General features: G+C 42.2%; 1 protein-coding gene across 2 annotated transcripts in view; it reads left to right on the forward strand.

Annotated features, from left to right (window-relative positions):
* Positions 1–7,609, forward strand: part of LOC118424653 (tyrosine-protein kinase receptor TYRO3-like) — a 30,692-nt gene extending 23,083 nt beyond the window's left edge. For both annotated transcript variants that reach the window (XM_035833310.1, XM_035833311.1), the window contains 5 exons: positions 203–293; positions 835–906; positions 4,029–4,189; positions 5,310–5,442; positions 5,756–7,609. In XM_035833310.1, the coding sequence (XP_035689203.1) occupies positions 203–293; positions 835–906; positions 4,029–4,189; positions 5,310–5,442; positions 5,756–5,833 (535 nt within the window). In that variant the 3' untranslated portion in view covers positions 5,834–7,609. The remainder of the gene's footprint in view (positions 1–202; positions 294–834; positions 907–4,028; positions 4,190–5,309; positions 5,443–5,755) is intronic.
* The last annotated feature ends 4,293 nt before the right edge of the window (positions 7,610–11,902 follow it).

Raw genomic sequence — 11,902 nt, forward strand, 5'->3', positions numbered from 1 at the left:
TTTTGTGCCGAGTTTATATATATATATATATATATATATATATAATTCCTTAATCCTATATTTGCAATGCATCAATCACAGTCAGTGACTATTCTTTTAGATTGTATCATCAAATAGGATGGCTACAAAAAGAGCATAATTTTATATGAAGCATAATGAAGCTGCATCCTGTCAAGTAGTCATTCTCTGCTTTCATACATAGGTTGGACGAAAATTTGCGGGTGAAAGTTGCTGACTTCGGCCTTTGCAGAGACATCCACAAAAAGGGTTACTACAGAATAAAAAACAAAGAGGTACTTGACATTGTACGTTTTCATGACATCAAAAAACTGTTAGTTTAAACCAAAAATTTATGTCATGTCACAAACCCCTTCCCCATGATGAAAAAACACTGGAGAACTCTCAGGGTAAAGGAGGGTGCAAGCTGTGTTATTTCCATGCATGATAACTAAGACTGAAACAGACACAGTACACATGTGCCTATTAGTAAGTATATACATTTTGTAGATGCATTGTTATGGCAATGTATTGCTGTGTTGCCCATAATTCTGTTATGCAGACTGATATAGTCCAAAGAACAGTTGCTAAGACAAGTTACTGTAGATTCTGAAGTTAAACTTAGACTTTAAGCTTTAATTAATATTTGATGTGTTTTCATGGCATTCTCTTTGGTTTATGGCAATATAAGGTAAAGAAAACTTAAACAGCTAAAGAAATCACCCCTTGGTAACATTTGAGTTTCCCTCTCTCTTTCTTGCTCACCCTCTTTGTTTATTTGTATTGCTGCTTCTGAATAAATGAAGATGGGACAACATTTCTTCCCCTCCTCTCCAGTTGAACTTACCGATCAGGTGGTTGGCGCCAGAAAGCTTTGCTGAGCACAAATTTGATACCAAGACTGACATAGTAAGTTCCTTGTTGCAAAAATATGAGTTCAAAAGTACAAGGAAAAGATTAGAAAGCCACAGATTGCAGGTTTTCCCTTAACCATACCATTTAGGATTTCATAAAGATTTTTAGGATCATCATTATTACGTAGTGATGTACATGTACTGTATCTTAGCAACAGTCACTGATTAATTATGAGCTAGAGTTCCTGATCCATGACCCCATACCTTCGCCAAATGAATTTAACGTTAACTTTATACAACTGATGTTTTGTGTGTTCGTCATTGTTTATGCAAATGAGATCCTCATTTGCAAAAGTTATATCAGTTGATTATCTCCTCTGACCAAATAACAGGTTTACACAATCTATCTTAACCCTTGTCCTGCTGAGTCCCTATATATACAGGGTGCACATAATTATGTGATGCCTGATGGTATGTACAGTATCGTAATGGGTTTGGGGCATTTCTCACTTAAGTAAATGCATCATACCGCAGCAAACCACATCGAGTGGGGAGTTAAATCTGCACCTGGAGCAGCACAGAATAGATCAAGTTTTACTGATCTGATAAATCAACCAGTTCAGGGGGGTTAAATTGGCAATTCTCAATAGGACAAGGGTTGAAAAAGAAGGCATATAATAGATAGACCCCTTTGAATCATACAAACTGCTGAAATTCGTCATAGGGTGGATTTTACTCACAAACCAGGCGTCATTGCACTCGTCTTCATAATATCTTCATGTTAGAAGAGTGATGACAGAAAAGAAGTGTATATTTATGTTGAAGTTGTGCATTGAATCATTGTTGTTGACTATAATTAAATCAATGTACTTTCAATTGATTATAAATCATGCTCACTTTAAGATTTCACCAAATGGTTAGGTGAAAATAAGCGATTTAATTTAACCTCTGTGAAAATTCAAGCGTCTCAGACGGCGAAACGCCGTTTGCGACAACCGCCCAAGGCGTCTTAAATTATTGGGACGCTTTGGACGGTTACGGCGGCGGACGGCATGGGACGGGCTTTTGAACGCCCGACGAAACGTCCAAGACGGTCCGAACGGCATAACAAACGCTTGGACGCGTCTAGATTGGCACTTTAGACGCGTCCGGTCGGACGTTCGTGACGTCCGAGACGGCGTCTGAAAGCGGGCAGCCGGACGCTCCCGCGCTCCGTCGGGCGGGCCCCCCGCTGGGAACAGACGTCTCTGCGGACGGACCAGACGCCGATTGCGACGGACGTAAATGACGTAATCCAGGCTGCTGGGACGGATCGGACGCCGGTTGCGACGGGCATAAACGGCGTAATCCAGGCCGCTGGTACGGGCGGTAGCCTCCACCACGCCTTCCCACGGGGGGTACAGATCGTAAAATTCGACAGAAAATGGAATGAAAGGCCAAGAGGCTGTCATCGCTATATTATTAAAGGTTAATATCTGGGCCAAACTCCTAGCAAAATATTTTTTCTTCAAGACACAGTTTTAGTTAGTCAGGCAGTACGGTAGAAACTCATAACGGGCCGGTGCATTTAATTTGGAACATGCGTAGACGGCTGCCCGGACGCCGTTTCTGACGCCGTCCGGTCACGGCTATAATTTTATGGCCTGTTGGGACATTTAGCGTTGCCACATACCAAACAAACAAATATTCAGCCAGGCAGTGAATTGTAGAAGACCACCCACCACCGGGCCGTCAGGTTTAGCTAAAATCAAACACAACTTGAACACATTTCTTCGTAAATTGTTTACACGTACTCCGCGGCGTTTAATCAACTTTGCTACATGTACGAAATTCAATCCGGCCTTCAATCGTGTCCGCGGCTTTTTGTGCCGCCGTGCCGACACGTTACATCAGAATGGACGAGCCCACATAACATCAAGGGTAAATACAGGACGTTTGAAATTTTCTATCGTAAATTTTAATTGCACCAGTATTTGCTAAAGACTGGATATATAAATGTGAAATAACGTTAAATTTTCTACAAAGATCATAAGTCATTTTTTTTATTTCGAGGTAGCGAACTAAAGTCTTCCGTTTCATAAGTTCCTAACCCCAAGTAGTTGGAAGAGCCGACTAAGATTTTGATTGGCACCGGCAAAATCGGTAGGTGCTATCTCATTATCTGTTGTCTAAATCTACATTTTAACAGCATTATCATTCTTAATAGAAACAACAGATATTTTTTACAAGTATTCTACAACGTGTTCATAATTCTTTTTATTTTGTGGCATCAAAACAAGATCCTAAATTTTATCATTTCTTCGCGTATGTGGGGAGGGCACCCGTAACAACAAGTCGTCGGTAAACTTTGCAACAGATGAATGTACAAAAAATTAGAATAAAATGCGAAGTATTCACTTACCGGCGCCTGCAAAGTATCGACAATCAGCTAACGGAAGAACCGCTGCTTCTTTTGACGTCTGTCACATCTGTGATTTCTGCTGTCCAAGGTTTGCTGCTTCGAGTAAGTAGTATAATTTTCCCCCTTGTCGGCGCACGACAAATAATTTTTGTACATTCTTTTTAGTATAAATAACGGATACAGTCATCGCCGTAAACCCAACCTCAGCACAATGTCGTACAAACATCAGCTGCTACGTCTAGACGTGAAGTCCTTGGTCCAAAAGTGCGCAAAATTTAACAAACGGACATGAAATCCACAGAAATAGTCACCTTCTGAACATAAGTCCTGCAACCGCCGGAGTGTTCAACGGTCTGAAATTCGAATTCACCCGCTGAAATTGGCGCATGTGCAGAAGTTAAAACGTCATGTTTCCCGTGGGGATCATAAGAAAAGACGCAGCCGTCTGCCGGCGTCGGGTGACTAAGTATTTTATAGCCCCATCAGTGGCCGTCTCCGACGGCAATGGAAGGTCTTTCAGCCGTTCGGGCGTTCACCATAAAAACTGACAGAACGGCACGGACGCTCACGATGTGTCCGCGGCCGTTTCGGACGGCAATGAACGCGTCCAGAACGTCTGAAACGCGCTCGGACGCCATTGGACGCTTGTAGACGCCGTCCGGGCAGTTTCGGACGCTTGAATTTTCACAGAAATACCATAGCCATCAAGATTGATATTGCAGCAGTAGGCTGAAGTTGTCAACAATGATAGGACTTTAATTTCCACTTCTCTGCAGTGGTCATATGGGATCGTATTGTGGGAGATTTTCACAGCTGGACAGACTCCGTACCCTTTCATGGATCATCATCATCATTATGAAGAACCAGCGAACATTCTATCTAACAAGCTGAAGGAAGGGTACCGCATGGACAAGCCCAACAGATGCCCAGTCACAATGTAAGCATCCATTTTTTCATTTGTATAGACCATTGTAGTGCCACATAGGGCAGCAATTACTTTGGTTGCTGCTTCAGTAGCTAGGTATATTTAACCCTATTTAGAACCTCCGCCAAGCGGAAGCTGGATGCTACGCTTCCGTCAGCGAGAGACTGAAAGCAGCTGAAGGTGCACATCATTTCTGTTCAGTTCTCAGACAACTGGGAAAGGTAAGTATCCCAGCACTATACGCGGCAGAATGGCTCGGTGGTGGTTAAGGACAAGGCGGAGCTGTTAAACGACATCTTTATCAATGTCACAAGGGAGGCTACCCACCCTGACAGTACCAGCTGACTTCCTGTGTTTACCAAGTTGAACAAAGATATGTCAGTCCGGGTGATTTGTAGAGAATCACCAATTCTAGACAGAAGGATTTGCACCATCCCGCACCGCACCATCGCACGTGTGGGGTTCGTTAACGTGCCTGGGGTATGGCTCTCCCCAGACACGGGACCTTCATTTAACGTCCTATCCGAGGGACGGCCCTAGCCGAAGCTACCGTAGATACTCATTTTCACCTGACTAAATGAGGAAAGCGCCTTTAAGTGCCTTAAGTGTTAAGTGCCTTTCCCAAGGGCACAAGATCGGTGACACGTCAGGATTCGAACTTGAGACCTCTCGGACCTAACATGCTGCGGCTGCGCCACGCAATCTCACAAGATAATGTAATACATGGCAAACCCGGGCAGCTTAGCTGATATATGGGATTCAAATGCATCGGTGTACACTGAATGTTACAAATAGGAAGTATGTAGAAAAATTGCGCAGTGACTATATTAAAAAAATGCTTATTAAGCATTCTATTGAAATTGCGCCGCATAGTGTATTGGTGAAGTTGCAAGGTGTACCGATTGCACTGTACAATGTATTTGGTAAAATTACACTTTATTAATGGACAGACACTCAGAAAAGTAGGGTGAGTCCAAAGGTGCAGATTTTCTATATTGGGTAAGATTAAGCTATATTTTGCACACTTATTGTGTGCCTTGGAAAGTTTGAAGCCTGGGCTGAATGCAAGCCAAACCAGTAAGTAGAAATAATAGAACACTAATCTCTATTAATATGTGTTTTTATTACACAGGTACGAAATTATGGGACAATGTTGGAAGGATAACCCCGAAGAACGCCCGAACTTCAAGGAAGTCCTGAATAATGTCAAACAGATCCACAAGTCTTTCAAATACCAGCCCGAGTACAAAAATTACAATGTTCAGGTACATGTACTCCTACTGCCTTTAAGCATAAAAGCAGTTAAGCATGAATTAAAGCAGTTACAAAACTAGGGGCTTGCAAACGTAGCAGATCATGTCTCAGAAAAATCAGAAACTAATGTGTACATAGACTGATAGAAAATGAAATTGTGAACTTGTACACTGTGTTGCCACTCTCTTCAGTTGTATTTGACTTTTACTATCACTGAAGATGTTGCTTATTGTTGAGCAATTTTGTTTGTTTGAATAGATATATGGCCGACAGTAATAAGAAAATGATAGACTGAATTCTTTGCCATTATGTGTTTTAACACAGCAACTACATGGTTATGAAACAATGTTGACTGTGGAGGACCCTGGAAGAACACCCGAACTTCAAGGAAGTCCTGAGTGATGACAAACGGATCCACACGTCATTCAGATACCAGAGTACAAAAATCATGGTGTTTAGGTACACAGCCTATAGCCTAGCATAGAATTGAAAAAAGGAGCAGTTGCAAACTGTTCCATGACAAAGGCAGCGATTCAAAACTGCAAACAATGTAGTTTGAAACTGGTTTGGAAGAAGAACATGATAAAATCTCGATGTTCAGTTCAGACTAACTTAGCATAGAGAACAGTAACTCACAGTAAGTTACAAACTGATCTACAGCAGTTCAAAACTGATCCACAGCGATTCAAAACTGATCTATAGCATTTTATGAAGGCAGTTCGAAACTGATCTATAGCATTTGTAAGAAGGCAGTTCAAAACTACTCTATAGCATTTTTAAGAAGGCAGTTCAAAACTTACTCTATAGCATTTTTAAGAAGGCAGTTCGAAACTGCTCTATAGCATTTTTAAGAAGGCAGTTCGAAACTGCTGTATAGCATTTTTAAGAAGGCAGTTCAAAACTGCTGTATAGCATTTTTAAGAAGGCAGTTCAAAACTGCTGTATAGCATTTTTAAGAAGGCAGTTCGAAACTGCTGTATAGCATTTTTAAGAAGGCAGTTCAAAACTGCTGTATAGCATTTTTAAGAAGGCAGTTCAAAACTGCTGTATAGCATTTTTAAGAAGGCAGTTCAAAACTGCTGTATAGCATTTTTAAGAAGGCAGTTCAAAACTGCTGTATAGCATTTTTAAGAAGGCAGTTCAAAACTGCTGTATAGCATTTTTAAGAAGGCAGTTCAAAACTGCTGTATAGCATTTTTAAGAAGGCAGTTCAAAACTGCTGTATAGCATTTTTAAGAAGGCAGTTCAAAACTGCTGTATAGCATTTTTAAGAAGGCAGTTCAAAATTGCTCTGTAATAACAAAATCTTGTTAATCGTGATTAAAAGTGCCTGAGAGTATAGCAGATTGTGTCTCAGGAAAATGAGGAACTAATGTGTACATCTATCGACAGGTAGACAAGAAAATAGTGCATTTGTCAACTGCATTGCTACTCTCATCAGTTGTTGATTTTACTTTCACTGAAAATGTTGCTTATTGTTGATTGTATCTTTGGAGAGGAGCAATTTTGTTTGTTTCAATAGATATACAAATGTATGGCCAACTTCATTTGTCAGATTGGATGTTCATAAAAAATTGGAGAAAAATTGAACTGAAAAAAATTGATTTTGGCATCATGCCATGTATCATATATACCTGCAAACTCTTTTATAAAGATTTGTATTGCACATTAGACTATTAAAGCTCATGCAGTGATATAGCAATTCATAAAATGTAACGTAAACAATGATACTGAGAGTCGTGAAGAATGAGATGAAGCCATCCATCCATACATACAGAAGAATTGTTTGCCTTATATTCAAAAGAGCAATTGGATGAAAGATATATTTTGTTGCGTAACAATCTTACAGATCAAGAGAGCCAACAGGTACATATAGCTGAGCAAATGTTGCACATCCAGCAAATCTAGCACAACAAATCACTGTGTAGCACAGCATATCTAGCACGATGGAACATGAAATCTGGCGCAAGAAATCTATCGTAGTGTAGCACGGCATATCTAGCACAATTGAACACAAGAAGTCTTGCGCAACAAATCCATCACAGTGTAGCACATCATGGATCTAGCTCAGTTTAGACACTTCAGTACATTGTCACTAAACATTCCCAAGATACAAGGTATTGTTAATGTGCAGAATGTACATTGCTCTGTGTGGTGATTAAAGAAACTGAAATTTTATGCCATTTTTTTTCGAAATGTATCCTACTTTAATTATTCATCCCGGTCAATTTCTATGACTTCCTCAAGTAGTTATCGGCAGCTGCAGTTCACATATACAGTCAAACCTGTCTATAGCGGCAACTCAAGGGACTAGAGAAATGGGGCCACTATAGACAGGTGGCCACTATAGAGAAAATGTTGATCAATTGACCACAAGCAAGACGTTACACATGATTTCAGTACCCACTAATCGTTCTCACATTGTAACATTGTCTCGATCGTCTCAATTCAACTTATACTGCAAAAGTCAAGCTGGTGTATTACGCCGAAAGGCGGTTATACCGGCTATATAGATACAGATACACTACATACAAAAAAGTCAAATTTACCGAAAATGATTGATATTGCCATGCGCAATATTGGTAAATTCGCCGACAAAGACTTACACTCCAACGTTCAAGGCACGCTTACCTTCCGCTACCGCCAAAATGACCCTGTTGGGAACTCCAAATCCTCGCAAGCTATGAATGAATGAATTTATTGCTCAACAATCGTACAATGCATGGCAACCAATAACAACTAATAGCTATACAGACGATAGTACTAAGAGGTTACATACAAAACAACAACAAAACATTGTCGATAACAGTACAGTTATGTATGAGTAATCTGCCGGTCTCGCATTTGGAATACATTATAAAGAAACTGGCCCTACGTAGACGGATATATGAGTTGAACATGAGAGCAATACATGGAAAATATCGCTTTCTGCACCAGCGAGAGAGATGTGTGTTTTGGTTCTAATATTCTTAAACAATGTTTCTCTCTCTTTACTGTAGGTAGGACATTTCATAACAAAGTGGAATTCATCTTCTATATTTTCATGACATGTAGGACACAGTCACTGAGTGGCTGGTGTGTTACGGTGACGACCTTTTTAAACTTCTAAACAATGTGCACTTATTCTCAGTTTTGTAATGCTGTATCTAAATGGTCGATTATGAATTGATTTGAGATATTCTTCCATACCAAAGTGTTTTTTTGATTTTCGAATGCAAGTATACCGAAGTCACGGGTTCCGCACTGGGCGCCCAGTGCGGAATTCGTGGAGAAACTGGCGTCGGCACTCGGGGCCCAGTGCGGAAGAAACTTCCGCACAGGAATTCCAGTGCGGAACGTACCGTGGCCGACTGGGACAAAATGATTCTAACACTTCCGATCCTAATTCCAAACGTCACGAGGCAGATTCCAACACTTCCGAGCCCAGTTCCAAACAGCGCGGCAGATTCCAACACTTCCAAGCCCAGTTCCAATCGTGCCGCGGCAGGGTTTTCCAAGCGTGCCGCGGCAGATTCCAACACTTGCGAGCCCAGTTCCAATCGTGCCGCGGCAGGGTTTTCCAAGCGTGCCGCGGCAGATTCCAACACTTGCGAGCCCAGTTCCAATCGTGCCGCGGCAGGGTTTTCCAAGCGTGCCGCGGCAGATTCCAACAGTTCCGAGCCCAGTTCCAAACGTGACGAGGCAGGGTTTTCCAACCGTGCCGCGGCAGATTCCAACACTTCCGAGCCCAGTTCCAAACGTGACGAGGCAGGGTGAACTGGGCTTTGGGCTCCCGAGACCACGGCTCACTGTATAGTGGATGGTCCCTTATCTTATGGGTCAAGGGTCACAGCTCGGCTTTATTTTGTCGTCAGTACTAAGAAGTTGCAAGTTGTACCGGTACCGGGGCGATTTCTTTTTGTACCCACTAGTCTAGAAGCCTGTGTATTGTGTTAATTCAAGGTGTTTTTATCAATCCTGTCGATAAAACCTCCTTGGATATTTGAAGTTATAAACAGAATAAATTATACTGTTATACTTGTCCGCTGTAATTTAGCACATTATGATGGGTTCAGTGGGACCGCGTAGCGCAGTGGGACCGTGCTGTGTTACCGATCTTGTGCCCTTGGGAAAGGCACTTTAGACGCCTTTCCTGACTTTACTCAGGTGAAAATGAGTACCTAGCTTCGGCTATGCGATCACGTCGACCGATGATGATGATGATGATGGGTAATAAAAACACGAGGCAACTCAGGCAAGGCATCACAAAGTTAACCTTTAGTGTGTGTCAAAATAGTTCACAAAACGCATTGGTAAAAAGTATGGAAATTTATACTTCTGTATGTACAACAACAGCAACTGACAGTCCAACTTCAAGTATTGTAATCATTGCTCTGATGCTCTGTCCACATGCTTTGTGCCAGGTTACATTTTAGTGATAAGGTTACATAAAGGATATTTCTTTATTGCAGTCAAAAATTTGAATAAATGAAGCAGACTTAAATTAAGCTGCAGTGTCTGTCATTACTATGTCTCTATGCCACATGCACCACTGATACGTTTCAGCAAAGCTTTCATTAAGACAATCTATCACTACATGCTAAGAAGAACATAGCTCTCTAGAAATACAAATGTACCCTTTTTTTCTATCAATTTAACGTACACAAATTTCAGGACAAGATTTTTTTTAAAGTAGCCTGGTACCCAGCCATACGATAGCTCCTGAGTCCCTTCTTTCCTCTCTGCAAATTTTTATTTGTACTTATAATACACCAAGCTTACAAAAACAATGACTTCCTTTGTATCTTAGTGGACTTGAATTTCAACATTGAAATCAAATCATATGAAAAAATTGAATTAGCGATGTTTCTACCCTTTCTCATAGTACAAAAAACTGATTTTGTTTATCAAATCAAGTATACAAAAAAGCAAATATCAATATCACAATACGATCACCATATGAAAGTGTGTCAGACTAACTCTACATTGTGCTGCAATCTGTGATCTGTTTCAATGGATGGGAAACCCAGATGCATATCCACAGCTGGGCTCGGAAGTGTTGGAATCTGCCGCGGCACGGTTGGAAAACCCTGCCTCGTCACGTTTGGAACTGGGCTCAGAAGTGTTGGAATCTGCCGCGGCACGCTTGGAAAACCCTGCCTCGGCACGATTGGAACTGGGCTCGCAAGTGTTGGAATCTGCCGCGGCACGATTGGAACTGGGCTCGCAAGTGTTGGAATCTGCCGCGGCACGATTGGAACTGGGCTCGGAAGTGTTGGAATCTGCCGCGGCACGCTTGGAAAACCCTGCCGCGGCACGCTTGGAAAACCCTGCCGCGGCACGATTGGAACTGGGCTCGGAAGTGTTGGAACGTGCCGCGCTGTTTGGAACTGGGCTCGGAAGTGTTGGAATCTGCCTCGTGACGTTTGGAATTAGGCTCGGAAGTGTTGGAATCTGCCTCGTGACGTTTGGAATTAGGCTCGAAAGTGTTAGAATCATTTTGTCCCAGTCGGCCACGGTAGTACCGGCTTTGTTCGAGTGCTGAAGACCCGTCAGCACTGGAATTCCAGAGCTACACCTTGTCTCGGCACTCGTTTTCCAGTGCCGAACTCCGCCCGGCACTCGGTTTCTAGTGCCGAACTCCGCCCAGCACTCGGTTTCTAGTGCTGATTTCCGCTCAGCACTCGGTTTCTAGTGCGGAAGGGTGGTTCAAAGGTCGTTCAGCACTGGTTACCCAGTGCGGAGGTCTTTGAGCACTGGATAACCGAGTGCCGATCTACCTAAGTCACGGGTTCCGCACTGGGATTTCTAGTGCTCGGTGACTTTTCGGCACTAGAGGCCGAGTGCTAAGACCACTTCGGCACTACAAGCCGAGTGCTACTATCATTTTAAGACCGTCAGCACTGGGTTTCCAGTGCTCGCGTCCAAATTGTTACTCAAAAACATAGTTGACATGCAGCAGCGCCTACTCACCTTCGGACGGTCACTTACTCAGTATTTTAAATCAATTTTGCCCTAGTCTTGTCTCTGTCGGAACTGGAAACAGCATGTGTGTATCATACGCTACATCCTACATGTATATGGTGTTATGTATATGATGACCTCATGTCAACAGTGTGTCAGCTTCGTTCCCTTTTTCTAAATTTCACGAAGACAAAATGCCAATAAATTACAGCTCCCTTTGTCGTGTTGGAGTTGCAGACTACTTTCCGGCAATCAATCGTTCGCATGCATCATTTGTTGATGCGTGGCGGCTACAGACAGTTTAGACAGTTCTACTTTGGTCACGAAAAAAAAATGTCTAAATAAGAAAGATAATTGATATGTACTGTTCTTTGAAAACCCGACACGGATATTTCCTCCCATACGCAGCTTTCTCAGGCTCAAGGTGAACGTTTTGTTACACTTCTTTTATGTACTACATTTGTATATGTGTGCCTTTAACTGCCCGGAACTGTAAATAACGTAACGGAGGCAGGCTGTCAGCACTCA

The sequence above is a fragment of the Branchiostoma floridae genome, chromosome 10 (assembly GCF_000003815.2).
Source record: "Branchiostoma floridae strain S238N-H82 chromosome 10, Bfl_VNyyK, whole genome shotgun sequence".
NCBI classification, from domain to species: Eukaryota; Metazoa; Chordata; class Leptocardii; order Amphioxiformes; family Branchiostomatidae; genus Branchiostoma; species Branchiostoma floridae.